We start from the raw sequence: 21,111 nt of genomic DNA on the forward strand, positions 1-21,111 counted from the left end.
GATTACCATTGGCCCGAAATGGAACTGGAGTAGCCGTATAAATACCGTGGCTACAAAAGCAGGTCAGAGGCTAGGAATCCCCTGGCAATTAACACACCTCCTGACTCCCTAAAGCCTGTCCACCATCTACAAGCACAAGTCAGGAGTGTGATGGAATACTCTCCACTTGCCTGGAGGGTACAGCTCCAACAACACTCAAGAGGCTCGACACCATCCAGGACAAAGCAGTCTGCTTGATTGGCACCCCGTCCACAATCATTCCCTCCACCACTGATGCACAGTGGCAGCACTGTGTACCATCTACACGATGCACTGCAGCAATGCACCAATGCTTCATAGGCATCACCTTCCAAACCCACAATCTCTACCAACTGGAAAGACAAGGGTAGCAGATGCATGGGAACATCACCACCTGCAAGTTCCCCTCCAAGCCACACACCATCCTGACTTGGAACTATATCGATGTTCTTTGTCGTTGGGTCAAAATCCTGGAACTTCCTTCCTAAAAGTACTGTGGGTGTACCTACCCCAAATGGACTGCAGCCCAAGTACTGCAAGTGGATCAAGAAGGCAGCTCACCATCACTTTCTCAAGGGAAATTAGAGATGGGTAATAAATGTTGGCATAGTCAGTGACGCCCGTATCCCATGAATGAATAAAAGAAAAACAGTAGACTTCTGAGTCTTTTAAGAGGTGCTGGAAAGTGGAGCTGGGTTATGGTCTCTCCTTCCTTGGGAATTCTCTTCTTGGAAGTTCTCTCCTTGGAGGTTCTCTCCCTTTTTGTACAGTTCAACCCCAACTCAAAACAATTCGAAAGCGAAACTGATAACTGGAGGTCAACCTTTTGACCTCGATCAATCTTGACCTGTCACTTCTTTGCAAACAACTTCTCCAAGTGTCCAAAGTTCTCTGTTTATTGAGCTGGAAGTCAGGTGGTTTCCTGGAAAGGCTTGTTTTCCTCACAAAACCTCTGAGCTTGACTGTTTTTCAACGTCAAGTGGCCTTTACATGACCCCATTTGGAAACCACAAAGTTTAACATTTCTTCAATCTTTCAAAAATGAATCCTCAAAAAATATATTTAATAAAACAGAGGCACTTTCGTAACATCTGCCTGTCGAGCAAATTATTATAAATCAATTAATAAACAGGCCACAGAGATTTCCAAAAGGAAGATGCTTCTCAAAACTCCTGGAATTCTTTGAGGAGGTATAGACATGGTGATGAAGGAAATGTGGTGAATGTAGTGTACATGGACTTTTGAAAAGCCTTTGACAAGCTGACATAGAGATGACTAAATGAGCACTTTACATCTGCCTTCACAAAAGGAGAGGATGCTGCCAATATCACAGTAAAGTAGGATATGATGAACAGAATAGAAATAAAGAGGAGATTATTAAATAGTTGGTCGGGCACAAAGTAGAAAAGTCTGCTGGTCTAGATGGAATGCATGATGGATTATTGAGGGAAGTAAGGTTGGAAATTGAGGATGTTCTGACCACAATCTTCCAATCCTCTTCGGATATGGGAGTGATGCCAGAGGACTGGAGAATTATAAATGTTACATCCCTATTCAAAATGATGAGAGGGATAAACCTGGTAACTACAAACCAGTCAGTTTAGCTTTAGTGATGTGGAAACATCTTGATATGATAATGAAAGAAAAAATATAGTCACTTACAAAATATATAATAAATGACATCCAGCTATTGTGTGTATGAACTTTCAAAGGGCCACATAATTTTAATTAGCAAGATTGAAGCCCATGGGATTAAAAGGACAGAGACTGCATGGAGATGAAATTGGCTAAGAGAAAAGGTGGAATAGTGCTGAACGCTTGTTAGAAGATTGGAACAGACTTCAGGAGGATCTAGACTGGTAAAATGGACAGATACATGGAGCTGAAATTCAATTCAGATGTGTGAGATGTTACATTTTGGTCGGAAGACTGAGGAAAACATCCTGGGAGTTGCCATTGACCAGAAACTTAACTGGAGCAGCCATATAAGTGCCTACAAGAGCAGGTCAGAGGCTGGGAATTCAGTGGTGAGTAACTCACTTCCTGACTCCCCAAAGCCTGTCCACAAGGCACAAGTCAGGAGTGTGATGGAATACTCTCCACTTTCCTGGATGGGTGCAGCTCCAACAACACTCAAGAAGCTCAGCACCATCCAGGACAAAGCAGCCAGCTTGATTGGCACCCCATCGACAAACATTCACTCCCTCCACCACCGACGCACAGTGGAAGCAGTGTGTACCATCTACAAGATGCACTGCAGCAACTCACCAAGACTCTTCCGACAGCACTTTCCAAACCTGCGATCTCTACTACCAAGAAGAACAAAGGCATAAAATCACCACCTCCAAGTCACACACTATCCTGACTTTGAACAATATCGCTGTTCCTCGCTGTCACTGAATCAAAATCCTGGAACTCCCTTCCAAACAGCACTGTGGGTGCACCTACCCCACACAGACTGCAGTGGTTCAAGAAGGCACCTCACCACCACCTTCTCAAGGGCAATTAGGGATGGGCAATAAATGCTGTCCTGGTCAGTGACGCCCACATCCCATGAATGAATAAAAAACAGCAATATGAACGAAAAGGTACAATTTTAAAGGGGCTGCAGGTACAGAGACCTGGGGTACAAATCTTTGAAGATGGCAGGACAAGTTGATCAGGCTGTTTTTAACAAATGTTTATGTGATCCTGGGCTTTATAAACAGAGGCATAGACTCCAAAATCAATCAAGTTCTGTTAAACCTTTATAAACTACTGGTTCAGCAAATTACAGGCTTCCCTTGTGTCAGGGGTGTTCAGACCGAGGTCACCCATCAATGATTCATCTTGACAATCCCAATTGGGTTTGACAAGCTTTTAGAGTCATAGAGTTATACAACACAGAAACAGGTTCTTCGGCCCATCATGTCTGTGCCAGCCATCAAGCACCGAACTGTTCTAATTCCATTTTCCAGCACTTGGCCCGTAGCCTTGTATGCTGTGATGTTTCAAGTGCTCATCTAACTACTTCTTAAATGTTGTGAGGGTTCCTGCCTCTAACACCTCTTCAGGCAGTGGGTTCCAGATTCCAACCACCCTCTGGGTGAAATTTTTTTCCTCCAATCCCCTCTAAACCTCCTGCACCTTACCTTAAATCTATGCCCCCTGGTTATTGATCCCGCCGCTAAGGGAAAAAGTCTCTTCCTATCTAACCTATCAATGCCCCTCAAAATTTTGTAGACCGCAATCATGTCCCTCCTCAGCCTTCTCTGCTCTAAGGAAAACAACCCTAGCCTATTCAGTCTCTCTTCATAGCTGAAATGCTCCAGCCCAGGTAACATCCTGGTGAATCTCCTCTGCACCCTCTCCAGTGCCATCACATCCTTCCCATAGTGTGGTGACCAGAACTGTACACAGTACTCCAGCTGTGGCCTAACTAGCATTTCATACAGCTCCATCACAACCTCCCTGCTCTTATATTCTATGCCTCGGCTAATAAAGGCAAGTATCCCATATGTCTTCCTAACCACCTTATCTACCTGTGCTGCTGCCTTCAGTGATCTATGGAAAAGTACAGCAAGGTCCCTCTGACCCTCTGTACTTCCTACGGTCCTACCATCCATTGTCTATTCCCTTGCCTTGTTAGTCCTTCCAAAATGTATCACCTCACACTTCTCAGGATTAAATTCCATTTGCCACTGCTCCGCCCATCTTCCCAGCCCATCAATATCGTCCTGTAATCTAAGGCTTTCCTCCTCACTATTTACAACACCACCAATTTTCGTGTCATCTGTGAACTTACTGATCATACTTCCTATATCCACGACTAAATCATTAATGTACACTACAAACAGCAAGGGTCCCAGCACCGATCCCTGTGGTACTCCACTGGTCACAGGCTTCCACTCGCAAAAACAAGTCTCGACCATTACCCTCTGCCTCCTGCCACTAAGCCCATTTTGGATCCAATTTGCCAAATTGCCTTGGATCCCATGGGCTCTAACCTTCTTAACCAATCTCCTATGCGGGATCTTATCAAAAGCCTTACTGAAGTCCATGTAGACTACATCAACTGCTTTACCCTCATCTACACATCTAGTCACTGTCTCAAAAAATTCAATCAAGTTAGTTAGACATGATCTCCCCCTGACAATGCCGTGTTGACTATCCCTGATTAATTCCTGCCTCTCCAAGTGGAGATTAATCCTGCCCCTCAGAATTTTTCTGATAGTTTCCTGACTTTAATGTTAGACTCAATGGCCTGTAATTACCTGGTTTATTCCTGCTACCCTTCTTGGATAATGGTACCACATTCGCTGTCCTCCAGTCCTCTGGCATCTCTCCTGTGGTCAGAGAGGATTTGAAAATTTGTGTCAGAACCCCTGCTAGCTCCTCCCTTGCTTCACATAACAGCCTGGGATACATCTCATCTGGGCTTGGGGATTTATCTAATTTAAGCCCGCTAAAACAGCTAATACTTCCTCCCTTTCAATGCTAATATGTTCAAGTATATCACAATCCCCCTCCCTGATCTCCACACCAACATCGTCCTTCTCCATAGTGAACACAGATGAAAAGTAATCATTTAAAACCTCACCGATATCCTCCGGCTCTACGCACACATTGCCACTTTGGTCTCTAATGGGCCCTACTCTTTCCCTGCTTATCCTCTTGCCCTTGAGCAAGAGAGTAACCAGGGAAAGGGTTGGGCCACTTAAGAACACAGGAGGGAATCTATGTGTGGAGCCAGAGGAAATGGGCGAGGTACTAAATGAGTACTTTGCATCAGTATTCACCAAAGAAAATGACTTGGTGGATGATGAGTCTAGGGAAGGGAGTGTAGATAGTCTGGGTCATGTCGTTATCAAAACGGAGGAGGTGTTGGGTGTCTTGCAAAGCCTTAAGGTAGATAAGTCCCCAGGGCCTGATGGGATTTACCCCAGAATACTGAGGTAGGCAAGGGAAGAAATTGCCGGGGTCTTAACAGAAATTTTGGTATCCTCATTGGCTACAGATGAGGTCCCAGAGGACTGGAGAATAGCCAAAGTTGTTCCTTTGTTTAAGAAGGGTAGCAAGGATAATCCAGGAAATTATAGGCCGGTGAGCTTTACGTCAGTGGTCGGGAAATTATTAGAGAGGATTCGTCGGGACAGGATTTACTCCCATTTGGAAACAAACGAACTTATTAGCGAGATGCAGCACAGTTTTGTGAAGGGGAGGTCGTGTCTCACTAACTTGATTGAGTTTTTTGAGGAAGTGACGAAGATGATTGATGAAGGAAGGGCAGTGGATGCTGTCTATATGGACTTCAGTAAAGCCTTTGACAAGGTCCCTCATGGCAGACTGGTACAAAAGGTGAAGTCACACGGGATCAGAGGTGAGCTGGCAAGATGGATACAGAACTGGCTCGGTCATAGAAAACAGAGGGTAGCAGTGGAAGGGTGCTTTTCTGAATGGAGGGCTGTGACTAGTGGTGTTCTGCAGGGATCAGTGCTGGGATCTTTGCTGTTTGTAGTATATATAAATGATTTGGAGGAAAATGTAGCTGGTCTGATTAGTAAGTTTGCGGACGACACAAAGGTTGATGGAGTTGCGGATCGTGATGAGGATTGTTAGAGGATACAGCAGGATATAGATCGGTTGGAGACTTGGGTGGAGAAATGGCAGATGGAGTTTAATCCGGACAAATGTGAGGTAATGCATTTTGGAAGATCTAATACAGATGGAAGTATACAGTAAATGGTAGAACCCTTAGGAGTATTGACAGGCAGAGAGATCTGGGCGTACAGGTTCACAGGTCACTGAAAGTGGCAACGCAGGTGGATAAGGTAGTCAAGAAGGCATACGTCATGCTTGCCTTCATCGGTCGGGGCACAGAGTATAAAAATTGGCAAGTCATGCTGCAGCTGTACAGAATTTTAGTTAGGCCACTTAGAATATTGCGTGCAATTCTGGTCGCCACACTGCCAGAAGGACGTGGAGGCTTTGGAGAGGGTACAGAAGAGGTTTACCAGGATGTTGCCTGGTCTGGAGGGCATTAGCTATGAGGAGAGGTTGGATAAACTCAGATTGTTTTCACTGGAACGATGGAGGTGGAGGGGTGACGTGATAGAGGTTTACAAAGTTATGAGCGGAATGGACAGAGTGGAGAGTCATAAGCTTTTTCCCAGGGTGGAAGAGTCAGTTACTAGGGGACATAGGTTTAAGGTGCGAGGGGCAAAGTTTATGGGGGATGTGCGAGGCAAGTTTTTTACACAGAGGGTGGTGAGTGACTGGAACTTGCTGCCGGGGAAGGTGGTGGAAGCAGGTATGATAATGACGTTGAAGAGGCATCTTGACAAATACATGAATAGGATGGGATTAGAGGGATATGGATCCCGGAAGTGCAGAATGTTTTAGTTTAGAAAGGCATCAAGATCGGCGCAGGCTTGGAGGGCCAAATGGCCTGTTACTGTGCTGTACTGTTCTTTGTTAAGATTTATAAAACGCCTTAGGACTTTCCTTTATCTTACCCGCCAGTGTTTTCTTATGTCCCCTCTTCGCTCTTCTAATTACTATTTGAAGTGCCCCTTTATTATAACATTGGCAGATTCAATCATGCAGACAGTATTCAAGAAAAAATTAAGAGAAGAAATAGGCTGGAATTTTATGTTGGGGTGGTGGCCTCACTCACTGACTAAAAAGCCGGGCCTGGAAGCCACAGATCAATTTTACATGGCCCAGGTCCTTAATTGGCCTCGGTCAGGATCTCTGCACCTCTGAGGCAGGATGACCCGCCTCCTAGATCTGACGGCCAATTAGAAGGCTGGCAGCTCTTTGGTCCCGGGAGCGGTGGCCACTGCTGGGGCTGCACCAAGCCAGAAGAGGACGATGGACATCACCCTTCAGGAAGCTAAGAAGGTCTCGGACCTCGCTGGGGACAATCAGCTGGGCCCAGGCGAGGGTGGAGGGAGTCCACGAGCACCGCAGGCGGTGAAGTGGAGGGGGGGGGGTGGCGGGTGAGCAAGTATTAAAGGGGAAGGTCGGGGCTTTTGGGGATTGGGGGAGGGCCCTCCATGGGGCACAGGATGCCCGATCAGGAGGGCCACAACCCCCCACCTTGCCTGCAAGGAGGTTGCCAGGTATTACTGGGTGACCTCCTCAGGTTCCGAAGTGCCCGTCTGCCGCTGGTAATATACCAGCAGCAGTGGATGAAGGCCCTTAGGTGGCTGTTTACCACCTTTCCTGCTGCTGGTAAAATAGCAGTGGGAGCAGGTAGGTGACGGACACTGCGCCCTCCACCTCCAGCTTGATTTTGCGCTCCCCCCATCATCACCACCTCCTCGCCCATTCCTGGGGGTTGGTGGGGAGGGTGCTTAAAATTTCAGCCCTAGAAACAGAAAAAGCTGGAAATATACAACAGGTCTGGCAGCATCTGTGGAGAGAGAAACAGAGTTAACTGTTATGAACTCACAGGACCACACTTGCTTGTACTGTGTCTTTATTGAACTGAACTTGTGATGGCTGCCTGTCGTGAGTGCCTCATGGTAGAGGTCACATGACTAAGGCAAGCCAGGAGGCACATTAGTACAGTATTGCATTTCTAACCCAAACATCTCCCTTTTCATACTAAAAAAACCAAAAAATTGCCCAAGTTACCCACAATGCACACAACTGTTCTCATGCATTACAGTTCGTCATTCTTGGCGGTCTCTGCACATGCATCGCACCCCTAGTCAGTACATTGTGTCGGTCTGTTAATGGTGCACGTGCCCGTTGTCATTCGGCTGTTCATCTGGTTGATTTTCCTTCTCCAGCGAGTGTCATTCCCTTGTCACTTGTTGCCACGGTAACTGTTGTTGTTTCATTTCTCTTGAAAAGGTGGACTGTTTCTCAGCTGGTATTGACGCGATGGGCCAAGTGGCCTCTTTCTGTGCCTTAAACTTTCTATGATGCTATGAAATTGAAATTGGAGTTTTTGTAGCTCAGGATGATTGGTTGAAGCTGCCCTGTGGCCAGGCTGGGATTCTGTAGCTGTGGAATTGTGACCTTTGCTCCCACTGCTCTTTGCCTGCCCGAGTTTGAAAGTCCAGTTCTTATCGCAATGTTGCTGAGAGTCTGAGCTGTGCTTCTGTCATCTCAAGCCTTCATTTCACCAACACTGTGAGAACAGAATTTTTAAGAACAGAATTTTATGGGAACATTTAAGATGAAATAATTAATCAATCATGTATTGCTAACAAACTAACTTTTAGAGCATCAGCAGGCAGCTTATCAGAAATTAATCGTAGCTCTTTCAGTGCTGTAGGGACAGCTTATCAGTAGGAGTAGAAGGAGTAGACTAGCAAGCAAGATTCACAGGACAGCTGTAAGCTTCTTCATAAAAGCCTATATTGTACTACAGTTCAAAAACAGATAAGAGCCATGAGAAAATGAAGTAAGAAGTTAAAAACACATTGACAAGGCAGGACCCCAATCAGGCCCTGACACCAAGAAACTGCAGAGTTTGTAAACCAATTGGGAACTTAAAGGGGGTGTCACTGATGTGTATGAAGAACTATAAGAAAAGCTTGATTTCCTTGCACCACCACGGAGGAGAAAGGTGGAGGCAAAGGTGTTGTTGCAATTTGCTTTGCTGATGATGTAACCAAGAAGTACTGCAATAAAGTTTCTTAAAGCTACAGTCGGACTTCGTCTCTCTTTGTGCAACTAATGGGATCCAACAACTCGGCGTAGTCGGCAGGATCGCTGGAGGATAAAGACCGAAGCAACAGAGATCGGACCTATATTGGCACCCCAGAGGTAAGGACTCCTCTTTATGTTCAACGTCCTTGGTCGTTGTCTAAATTTCGGTTACCTGCCACGCGATCCCGAACTTGGCAGCATTTGACGGAAATACCCTTTCTTGTGCGGCTCGAGAACCCCTTTCTAGACGTCTAACTTGGCGGTATTTGACGAAATACCTACTTGGCGAAAAACCTGACCGCTCGAGACCTAATTCCTTACCTGAATGGATAAAATGACAGACGAAGGCAACCGACAGTTACCAACTGCTGACAAAGGTGGGTGGGCCCCACCTGATGTTCCCGAAGATGAAATACTTCGGCAGTTGAAAGAATATGTAGAGCAACAGTTTAATTTGGCTAAAACATACACTGAAATTGAACAAAAATATGGCACCTCCACGGGACAGTGGTCCCTGGAAGATATAAAGAGAGTTTGGGTAAGGATAAAGAACGGACCCAATGGTCCTTGGCTACTAAAAGGCAGAAGGCTCCATGACAAAGTTTATGGCAGAGTGATATAAAAGACTATGTTTTAGAGTAAAAACAAGTTACTGTGTCTTTGATTTGAATGTGTGAATGTTGGAAGCTTCCACGAATGAATTGAATGTCTGGGATGTACAGCTTGTGTTCTGTACAACTTGTGTTCTGTAGAACCGACTGTCGTTAACTCTTTGTTGTCTGGCTTTAATGTTGAAAGCATGGATATTTTAAGTTAAAGTTTTAATTTTATTTTAAAAGTTGGTTTTGCAACCAACTTTGTGAAAAGGCAAGGAAAAATTTCCTAAGAGATAAGCTTCAGCCTTGAAGGTCTGAAGGTGTCTGGCAAAAATCCAATTTGAAGTTTAAAACACTGCTTTAATTGGAAACTCTGCTATTGCTTTATTTTGCAGTCTAAAATTGAAGACATATTTTACTGACTGTATTTAAGTAGCAAATGTCAGGAATTGGATATTGGTTCAAGGGAGAGAAGGATAAACAAAGGAAATATAGGAAAGATTCTGTCTGTTTAAAGTTTGTGTAAGGAGTTGGTGTTAAATCATTTGTGTTAAGAATGTTAAATAACTTTTCCTTTAGTTTTTGGTTTTATTACAGGCATTTGAAAAGGAGCCTGAAGAACAAGGAAAACAAAGCACATGCTATTCTGTTCTGTGTATAGTTAATAAGTATTGCAAGTTAATCAGTCTGTGTTAAGTTTATACGATTAAGGTTAATTGACCTGTTAAGTTGAAAAACTGGAAATTTCATTTGTGACCACAATGAACTTTCAAGTTTATTATGTCATGTTTTGGAGGAGTCTTCAATTCCGGACACAAGACTCGTTCATATAACATTGGCAGTTTTGATTTTTAAATATTTATTGCAGTGAATTGGAATTTGGAAGCATCTTTGTTATAAAAAAAAATCCTGGCATTAGGAACCTCTTAGAAAAGATGCTAAAAATTTGTAAACAATTGCAGTTTGATCTAAAATGCTGTCTTTCCTGATGGAGATGCTTTCCTTTGAAGTTGATAATGTTACTAATGATTTTGTTGTTTTCAAACCCTAAGGATACCAAAAGGATTGAAAACAGTTGAAAATGGAGTAGTTCTTTTCGATCAGGAAAAAAGGTTACGTAAAGTGACGCAGCTGATAACAGATATAAGTGGACAAATTAACCCATTGGGCTCAGGGGCAGAGCCACAATGGATTCTTTGTGTTTTTTTAAGCAGGTGACGGCAGGTTCCAAGGCCATGTGAGAACTGATGCCACAGCAAGAGATACAGCAGCTTTGAGAATTTAAGAACTGAATTGTAGACATCAAATGCCACAGCATCTTTATCAATGAGCCAAAGTGCTTGAGAAGGAGAGATAGTTGCAAACACTTCTGTCTTTAACGTACAAAAAGTACAACCAAGTCTGGGCATAAGAAATTGGAATCAATAAACAAAATTTAATTGATATGAGTAGTTATTTAAAGCACTCAAAGGGAAATTTATCTGATATTTAAGAGGACAATCCCAAAGTTTTAGAAAGTAAAAAACAAAACAGTCTAAGTGGTTTACTGTGTTGGATATTAGCAATGGGTTCTGGTCCATACCGCTGGCACAAGAGTGTCAAAATAAATTTGCGATTACGTTCCAGGGACAACAGTACATCTGGACGTGTCTCTCCCAGGGATTTTATAATAATTGATCGATATTCCGCCTTCCTCCAGAAGGTCAGAGTGAAAGTTAAGCTGAAAAAGGCACAGATAATGAAGGAAAAGGTTTCTTATTTGGGAATAGTAGTAACACAGGGAAAGCATGAGTCAGAGCAAAAGTGAGTGCAGCCAATCCTCGAACTCCCCCTAGCGCAAGATATTAAAGCTCTAAGATAAAAAAGGACTGCACACGAAAGGGATCTGAAATCGTGGGATGTTGCTGTGTCCAGTTGTTGAAAGGTCAGAGGTGAGGCTGGCGGCAGAGATGGGAAGCTGGCAGCAGCTGTGCATGAGAGTCTGAAACTATGAGTCAGACAGAAGCCCAGGGAAGAGAGAGAGAGAGAGACACACACACAGGCCAGTGACTGCTGTGAGCGGTGTGGGAGAACTTGACAGTAGTGGCAGCTCTTGAAGGATGGGGATGGAGGAGGGGGTGTGTGATCCAGGCCAGTGTCTGTGACCTGGCCAGAAGTAGCGAGCTGTTAATGGATTATTCAGCTGTCCAGAGTAGGAAGGCCCTGCACCCTGTCCTGTGTCTGTGCTTAGTTTAACCGAGCTCTGCAAGGGCCCCCAGTCGGCTTCATTGTCCAAATGAGCTAATGAGTGGAAAGGTCAGTCAGAGTTTCTGCTCCTGAATTGCTGTCTAGTGAATTCTACTGGGACGTGCACAGAGGTACAGGTTCCTGTGTGTGCATGCATGCTCGGCCAGCTTTTGGGCAGAGGGATCGCGAAGCGTGATCACCCTGTGCCCTGGTCCCTTTGAGGCAGGTAGTGTATAAACCAGTGCTGCCTCCCTATTTCAATGATTTCAGTGTGCAGCCTTTGGCAGAACGCACTAATGACTGGCTGTACACTCAATGGGGGTGGGTGGGGGCGGCGGCAGCCTGTTCCTCTTAAAGGGGAGCTGCAGTCATTATACAGAAGTTGCTTTAGTCTGTGTGTGGAAGGCTTGGGTAGAAGGAGAATCACAGCAAATGGAGCAACAGGCAAGAGAGATGGCTCCTAGAATTTCCGCCGCGGTGCTGGAGGAACTAGTCCAGGAGGTGAAAGGGAGCAGAAAGCCACTGTCTTCATAGGGAGCCAGGAGACCCTCTGAGCACGCCCTGAGTAGCGAATGGGAGCAGTGGTCAGGGAGGACAATTCACGAGTCTGGCTCCTGAGGGCCTGGCTGCATGTGGGCCCAGCCAGCTGCCATCCAGGTTCAGACTGCTGACATCATGTCTGTGGGTACCAGTGCTCAAAGGGGCACACAGACTCTCAGAGCAGTGCAGCAATCTCTCCTCCAGCAGATTCCTCGGAATGGTGAGGTGCCACCCTGTGGGATGGCAGTGACAGACACCAGCTATCCTCTCTCTGCAGGACAGCATTCGTCTTCCCAGCACTGCCACTTTCAGCCAGCCAACCCAGACTGCTGCTGCCCATGCTGAGGTGGTACAGCCTGATTTCAGGCCTGTGTGTGTGCCAGCTGTGGCTCAGTGGGTAATGCTCTTTCTTCTGTCTCAGAATGTTGTGGGTTCAAACCCCACCCCAGGATTTGAATGCAAGATCCAGGCTGGGAGTCCTGCACTGTCACAGGTGCTGTCTTTCCAATGAGGTGTTAAACTGAGACCTGGCCTGTTCTCTCAGGAGGATGTAAAAGATCCCGTGGTGTTAATCTGAAGAAGATTAAGGAAGTTCTCCCCAGTGTCCTGGTCAATATTTATCCCTCAATCAACATCACAAGAACAGATTATCACATCATTTTAACATCGCTATTTTTGGGATCTTGCTGTGCACATACTGGTTGCTGTCTTTCCAACATTGGTGACTACTCCAAAAATACTTCATTGGCAGTAAAACGCTTTGAGCTGTACTGAGGTAGTGATAGGTACTACATAAATGTAAGCTGTACTGTTCTATATTGATCGGTGGGACATGATGGAATAACTGTGATGTCCGGGTGATATTTTAGAGAAAGTGGACTCTCAGAATCTGCTCCTGTACGGCCCATCAGGACAGAGGTCCTGGATACTTCCAACCACTGCCTCTTCCTGCCTCCTCCCCCACCTACCTCCTCTTCCCCTTACTTCCCCCCTCCTCCTCCTCCTCGTCCTCCTACCTCCTCCTCTTACTGCCTCCTCGTCTACCTACCTCCTCTTCCCCTTCCTCCCCCACATCCTTCTCTACCACCACCTCCTCCCCCCCTGCCTCCTTGTCTACCTACCTCCTCTTCCCGTTCCTCCCCGCCACACCCTCCACCTCTTCTCCTCCTCCTCTCCTCCTCCTCTTCCAGCCTCCTCCTCCACTTCCTCCTCCTCATCCTGCCACCTCCTCTTCCTGCCACCTTCTCCTCTTCCTTCCTGCCTCCTCCTCTTCCTTCCTTCTCCTCTTCTCCTCCTCCTTTTCTTACCATCTTATCTTCCTGCCTCCTCCTCGTCCTGCCTCCTCCATTTGTCCTCCTCCTCTTCCTGCCTCCTCCATTTCTCCTCCTCCTCTTCACCTCCACCTCTTTCTGCCTCCTCCTCCACTTCCTGCCTCCTCCTCCTCTTCCTGACTCCTGTGGTTCTCCCCCTCCTCTTCCTAACTCCTCCAATTCCGACCTCCTCCTCGTCTTCTAGGATGCTACCTCATCTTCCTGCCTCCTCCTCGCCTCCTCCACCTCCTGCCTCTTCCCCCTCTTCCTACCTCCTCTTTTTCCTACTCCTCTTTGCCTCCTCCACTTCCTGCCTCCTCCCATTTCTGCCTCATCCTCATCCCCTCCTCCTCCTTTTCCGGCCTCCTCCTCCTCTTCCTGCCTCCTCTACTCCTCCTCCTCTTCCTACCTCCTCATCTTCATGCCTCGTCTACCTGCCTCCACCTCTTCTTCCTCTTCCTCCTCTTTGCCTCCTCCACTTCCTGCCTCCTAATCCTCCTCTTCCTACCTCCTCCTCCTTCTGCCTCCACATCTTCGTCTCTTTCTCTTCCTGCCTCCTCCTCTTCATGCTTCCTCCTCATCCTGCCTCCTCCTCTTCCTGCCTGCTCCTTCTGCCTCCTCCTCCTTTTCCTACCTCCTCCTCTTGCTGCCTCTTCTTCTTCCTCCTCCTCCTCTTCCTACCTCCTCCTCTTGCTGCCTCTTCTTCTTCCTCCTCCTCTTCACCTCCTCCTCTTCCTGCCTCCTCTTATGCTCCTCCTCATCTCCTCCTCCTCCTCTTCCTTCCTCCTACTGCTCTTCTCTCCTCTTCCTGCCTCTTCTTCTCCCGACCTCCTCCTCTTCCTGCCGCCCCCTCTTTCCTCTTCCTTCCTCCTCCTCCTCTTCTTGCCTACTCCTCTTCTCCCCTACTCTTCCTGCCTCCTCCTCTTCCTGCCTCCTCCCCTTCTCCTCCTCCTCCTCTTCTCCTCCTCATTCCTCCTCTTCCTCTTATTCCTCCTCCTCTTCTCCTCCTCCTCTCCTCTTCTTGTTCCAACCTCCCCCTCATCCGGCCACCTCCTCTTCCTGCCTCCTGCTTTGTCCTCCTCCTCTTCCTGCCTCTCTTCCTCTCCTCCTTCTCCTGACCTCCTCCTCTTTATCCCCCTCCTCTTCCTGCCTCCTCCTCCTCCTCTTCTTGCCTCCTTCTCTTCTCCCTGCCTCCTCCTCTTCTCCTCTTCCTGCCTCGTCCTCCTCTTGACCAGCTCCTCTTCCTGCCTCTCCTCTCCTTCCTTCTCCTCTTCTTCACCTCTTTTCCTGACACCTCCTCTTCTTCTTCCTCCTCCTCCTCCTCTTATTCCTCCTCCTCTCCTCTTCTTCTTCCTGCCTCCCCCTCATCCGGCCTCCTCCTCTTCCTGCCTCCTGCTTTGTCCTCCTCCTCTTCCTTCCTCCTCCTATACCTCCTCCTCCTGCCTCCTCCTATACCTCCTCCTCCTCTTCCTGCCTCCTCCTCCTCTTCCTGCCTCCCCCTCATCCTGCCTCCTCTTCTCCTCCTCCTCTTCCTGCCTCCTCCTCCTCTTCTTTCCTGCCTCCTCTTCCTTCCTGCCTCATCTTCTTCCTGCCTCCTCCTCTTTTCCCTGCCTCCTCCTCTTCTCCCTGCCTCCTCCTCTTCTCCCTGCCTCCCCCTCCTCTTCCTGCACTCTGCACTTCCTGCCTCCTCCTCTTCCTGCCTCCTCCTCTTCCTGCCTCCTCATCTTTCTGCCTCATCTTCTCCTCCTCTTCTCCTCTTCCTGCCTCCGCCTCTTCTCCTCCTCCTCCTGCCTCGTCCTCTTCTGCTCCTCCTCATCTCCTCCTCCTCCTCCTCTCCTTCCTCCTCCTCTTCTTCCTCCCCCCTCCTCTTCTTCCCCCTCTTCCTGCCTACTCCACTTCCTGCCTCCTCCTCTTCTCCTCCTACCCTTCCTGTCTCCTGCTCTTCTTCCACCTCCTCTCACTGACTTCTCATCTTCTTCCTCCCCTCTTCCTGCCTGATCCTCTTCCACTTCCTCCCACTCTTCCTGCCTCCTCTTCATCCTCCGCCTCTTCCTGCCTCCTCCCCTTCCTGCCTCCTCCCCTTCTCCTCCTCCTCTTCTCCTCCTTCTCTTCTTGCCTCCTCCCCTTCCTGCCTCCTCCTCTTCTCCTCCACCTCTTCCTGTCTCATCTTCCTGCATCCTCCTCTTCCTTCCTCCTCCTCTTCCTCTCCTCCTACTACCTCCCCCTCTTCTTCCCCCTCCTCCTTTTTGCCTCCTCCTCATCCTGTCTCCTCCTCTTCTCCTCCTCCTCTTCCTGCTTCCTCCTCCTTCGCTTCCTGCCTCCTCCTCTATTTCCTCCTCCTCCTCATCCTGCCTCCTCACCATCCCCACAATAACACCACTGTCTGCCCCTCACCCACTTTCAGTCCTGCTCCCTGCACTCACTTGCCGACTCTCAGCACCCCCACTCCCCACTCACTCACTCTCAGTTCCCCTCCCTCCCACTCTCAGTTCCCCCCACTCACCCACTCTCAGTTCCCCCATCCACTCACCGACTCTCAATCCTGCCCCCCGCCCTCAATTGCCAACTCTCAATACCTCCACTCCATACTCACTCACCTACTCTCAGTTCTGCCCCTCACTCACCCACTCTCATCCCCCCCGCCCACTCATCCACTCTCAGCCCTCTCCCTGCCCTCACCTGCCAACTCTCAGTACCCCCACTCACTCACTCACTCTCAATCCTGCCCCCCCACCCTCACTTGCCGACTCTCAGTGCCCCCACTCACTCACCCACTCTCAGGCCTGCTCCCCGCCCTCACCTGCCGACTCTCAGTGCCATCACTCCCCACTCACTCACCCACTCTCAGTCCTGTCCCTCGCCCTCACTTGCCGACTCTCAGTACCCTCACTCACTCACCCACTCTCAGTCCCCCTGCCCACTCACCCACTTTCAGTCCTGCCCTCTCCGCCCTCACTCGCCGACTCTTAGTGCCCCCACTCACTCACCCACTCTCAATCCTGCCCCCCCACCCTCACTTGCCGACTCTCAGTGCCCCCACTCACTCACCCACTCTCAGTCCTGCTCCCCGCCCTCACCTGCCGACTCTCAGTGCCATCACACCCCACTCACTCACCCACTCTCAGTCCTTTCCCTCGCCCTCACTTGCCGACTCTCAGTACCCCCACTCACTCACCCACTCTCAGTCCCCCTGCCCACTCACCCACTTTCAGTCCTGCCCTCTCAGCCCTCACTCGCCGACTCTTAGTGCCCCCACTCACTCACCCACTCTCAGTCCTGTCTCCCACCCTCACTTGCCGACTCTCAGTACCCCCACTCCCCGCCCACTCACCCACTCTCAGTCCTGCCCCCCGCCCTCACTCGTCGACTCTCAGTACCCCTACTTCCCGCCCACTCACCCACTCTCAGTCCTGCCCCCCGCCCTCACCTGCCGACTCTCAGTACCCCCACTCCCCGCCCACTCATCCACTCTCAGTCCTGCCCCCCGCCCTCACTTGCCGACTCTCAGTACCACCACTCCCCACTCACTCACCCGGTCTCAGTTCGTTCTCTCCAGGTTTCAGGAATTCATTCAGCCAGGCGATGCACTCCTGCTCCAGGTAATCCTTCCACCGCTGGTTCCTGGCAGTGTCTCTGTCCCACTCCTGTTTGGTCAGCACCATGAATGGTGCCACTGCGACCCACACCATGTTCTCTTTGTCTCATACGATGGGATCCTTCCCGTCCCAGCCATCTTGATAAAACCCCCAGGTACTCCCATCTTCCCGCAGCTCACAGCCGTACACTGTCTGGAGTATGTGAATCCCTGTCAATCAAACACACACAGCCATTCAGAGCCCTCTCCACCACGTTCAAACAGATAGCCAGTCAGAGCCCCCACCGCCAATCAAACTGTCAATCAACCACACAGCCAATCAGACTGAGACCCCGACAATCCTCCACTGACAGCCAAACACAGCCTGGCCCAGAGAGCCCACCCTCCCCGCAATGTCAATCAAAGACAGCCAATCAGGGGAGGTGAGAGTGACTGCCCTTGACATCAAGGCAGCATTTGACTGAATACGGCATCAAGCAGCCCCAGCAAAACTGGAGTCAATGGGAATCAGGCAGAAAACCTACCGCTGGCTGGAGCCATACCTAGCACAAAGGAAGATGGTTGTGGTTGTTGGAGGTCAATCATCTGAGCTCCAGGACATCACTGCAGGAGTTCCTCAGGGTAGTGTCCTAGGCCCAAACATCTTCAGCTGCTTCATCAATGACCTTCCTTCAATCATAAGGTCAGAAGTGGAGATGTTCACATTTGATTGCACAATGTTCAGCACCATTCGTGACTCCTCAGATACTGAAGCAGTCCGTGTAGAAATGCAGCAAGACCTGGACAATATCCAGGCTTGGGCTGATAAGTGGCACACAAGTGCCAGGCAATGACCATCTCCAACAAGAGCATATCTAACCATTTCCCCCTGATGTTCACAAGCATTACCATCGCTGAAAAGGGGGAGCCTGTCATGCTCTGAAATGATCAAACTCAATGTTCAGTCCGGCAGGTTGTAGCAACTGAATATTGAGTTTAATAATTTCAGAGCATGTCAGGCCCCACCCCCCCACCCGATTTATTTTCAGTTTTTTTTTCTTTTTATTTTATTTTAGTTTGTTTCATAATTCATTTTTCTTACCATATGCCTGCCCACTCTTTTTTCATGTTTGAGCTTGGGACCAGGCTGTTCAGTTTTCTGTCAATTAACACCCTCTCTGCACTAACACTTTGTCTTTTACCACACCATTAACATACCGTTTGCCTTTGCTCCATGACCTTCTGGTCAGTTATTCTCTGTGACCTTGTCCTATCAGCACCATCTCTTTGGTTATCTCTTGCCCCCCACCAACCCCCGCTTTACTTGCTCAAAATCTATTACATTTCTAGCCAATGCAAATTCTGATGAAGGGTCACTGACCTGAAACGTTAATTCTGCTTCTCTCTCCACAGACGTTGTCAGATCTGCTGAGTATTTCCAGCACTTCTTGTTTTTGTTAACAAAAACAGTGCCTGGCTCACACTTACCCCATCGTCTCCCCACTGGCAATCAAACATACACAGCCAATCAGAGGTCCCATGTCAAACTCATACACAGCCAGAGGTCCCATGGCAAACACACACAACCAATCAGAACACTGCCCGCAGCGAACCACCCTCCACAGACTGTCAATAAAAGAACACCAAATCAGATCCTGGTGCACAGGGACCACAGCCACTCACCAACAACTTTTAATCAAACATACAGCCAATCAGAAATGAAAACAAGAAATGCTGGAACCACTCAGCAGGTCTGGCAGCATCTGTGGAAAGAGAAGCAGAGTTAACGTTTTGGGTCAGTGACCCTTCTTCGGAACGAGCAACTATTAGAAATGTCAAAGGTTATAAGCAAGTGAGCCGGGGGTGGGGCAAGAGATAACAAAAGAGAAGGTGTAGATTGGACAAGGCCACAAGGCTGACCAAGAGATCATGGAGCAAAGGCAAACAATATGTTAATGGTGTGTTGAAAGACAAAGCATTAGTACAGATAGGGTTTTAACGAACTGAAGATTGAACAGCAGCAAGTACAAACATGAAAAAAAAACAGTGGGTAAGCAAACTAAACAAACTACGATGAAATGAAATAAACAAAAGAAAAAAAGTTGTAAAAAATGTAAAAAAGAAAAATAACTAAAAATAAAAGTAAAATGGGGGGCCCGTCATGCTCTGAAATGATTGAACGCAATGTTCAGTCCGGCAGGCTGCAGTGTGCCTAATCGGAAAATGAGATGCTGTTCCTCGACCTTGCGTTGATGTTCAGTGGAAAACTGCAGCAAGCTCAGGATAGAGATGTGCACATGAGAGCAGAGGGGAGTGTTGAAATGGCAAGCAACCGGAAGCTCAGGGTCCTGCTTGTGGACTGATATTTGCCAGTTCTGAAGAAGGGTCACTGACCCGAAACGTTAACTCTGCTTCTCTCTCCACAGATGCTGTAAGACCTGCTGAGTATTTCCAGCATTTCTTGTTTTTATTTCAGATTTCCAGCATCCGCAGTATTTTGCTTTTATTATATACAGCCAATCAGAGCCTGGACCACAAAGACCCCCAACCTCCCACCAAGTCAAACTCACAGCCAATCAAAGCACAGAGCACGTAGAATTTCCCTCCCTCAACTGCCAATCAGAGCACGGTTCACAGAGAACCCAGAGGTTAGGGGTGATGAGGGAGTGGGCGGAGCCACCCGGATCACCGTGACCCCGGGTCACGTACCCCCACCCGCTCCTAGTCTGAGGCCCCATTCCATGCCCTGATCCCCGAGAGGGGGGATGACTCACCGGCTGACTGGTTGTTCCGTTTCATGAGGGTCTGAATCTGGGCCTTTGCAGTCTGCTCCCAAATCCGCAGCCTCTGTGTCTGTTCCTGCCAGAAATCAGGACCCTGACTCTCCGCCATCCACAGCTGCCGAAAGGTCGCCTTCTGAAGGTTGCAATCGTAGTAATCAAACTGAGCCTCATCCACATAACCGACAGAAAAAATCTCTGGGAGACCGGGAATCGGGGTCATTGAGGTAAAGGAAAACCGGAGCGAATGAAAGCCTGAAACGCAGAGAGAGAGAGACATCAGGGCATGAACCCCAAAACATCAACCCCAAAGAGAGAGAGACATCAGGGCATGAACCCCAAAACATCAACCTCAGAGAGAGAGAGAGAGAAACATCAGGGCATGAACCCCAAAACATCAACCCCACAGAGAGAGAGACATCAGGGCATGAACCCCAAAACATCAACCCCACAGAGAGAGAGACATCAGGGCATGAACACCAAAACGTCAACCCCAGAGAGAGAGAGAGAGACATCAGGGCACGAACCCCAAAACATCAACCCCAAAGAGAGAGACATCAGGGCATGAACCCCAAAACATCAACCCCAAAGAGAGAGACATCAGGGCATGAACCCCAAAACATCAACCCCAAAGAGAGAGAGAGAGACATCAGGGCATGAACCCCAAAACATCAACCCCACAGACAGAGAGACATCAGGGCATGAACCCCAAAACATCAACCCAACAGAGAGAGAGAGAGACATCAGGGCATGAACACCAAAATATCAACCCCAGAGAGAGAGACATCAGGGCAGGAACGCCAAAAAATCAACCCCACAGAGAGAGAGAGACATTAGGGCATGAACCCCAAAACATCAACCCCAGAGAGAGAGAGAGACATCAGGGCATGAACCCCTGATTCCTATCGACTCCAGTTTTGCTAGGGCTCCTTGATGCCGTACTCGGTCAAATGCTGCCTCGATGTCAAGGGCAGTCACTCTCACCTCGTCCCTGGAGTTCAGCTGTTTTGTCCATGATTGGGCCAAGGCTGTAATGAGGTCAGGAGCTGAGTGGCCCTGGTGGAACCCAAACTGAGTGTCACTGAGCAGGTTATTGCTGAGCATGTGGCGCTTGATGGCACTGTCAATGACACCTTCCATCACTGATGATTAAGAGTGGACTGATAGGGCGGTAATTGGCTGGGTTGGATTTGTCCTGCTGTTTTGTGGACAGGACGTGCCTGGGCAATTTTCCACGTTGTTGGGTAGATATCAGTGTTGTAGCTGTACTGGAACAGCTTGACTTGGGGATTCGATAATTCAAGACATTTGTAAAGTTTATTTCCACACAACCTCAAACTCCACAACTCTCCTACTGTCTGCTGACTCACAGATTGTTTCTATTTGAATTGACACTAATATACCATTGAACCAATCAGAAT

At 48.4% G+C, this 21,111-nt stretch overlaps 1 protein-coding gene across 1 annotated transcript; it reads right to left on the reverse strand.

Moving 5' to 3' along the window:
- Positions 1–7,506: 7,506 nt before the first annotated feature.
- LOC137346057 (major histocompatibility complex class I-related gene protein-like) lies at positions 7,507–19,938 on the reverse strand. Its single transcript, XM_068009340.1, is given in 3 exon segments — positions 7,507–8,140; positions 16,869–17,141; positions 19,685–19,938. Coding segments are annotated over 3 exon segments (516 nt in total). The 5' UTR covers positions 19,914–19,938; the 3' UTR covers positions 7,507–8,126.
- Positions 19,939–21,111: the final 1,173 nt, after the last annotated feature.

This window comes from Heterodontus francisci, chromosome 29, assembly GCF_036365525.1.
Source record: "Heterodontus francisci isolate sHetFra1 chromosome 29, sHetFra1.hap1, whole genome shotgun sequence".
Lineage (NCBI taxonomy): Eukaryota > Metazoa > Chordata > Chondrichthyes > Heterodontiformes > Heterodontidae > Heterodontus > Heterodontus francisci.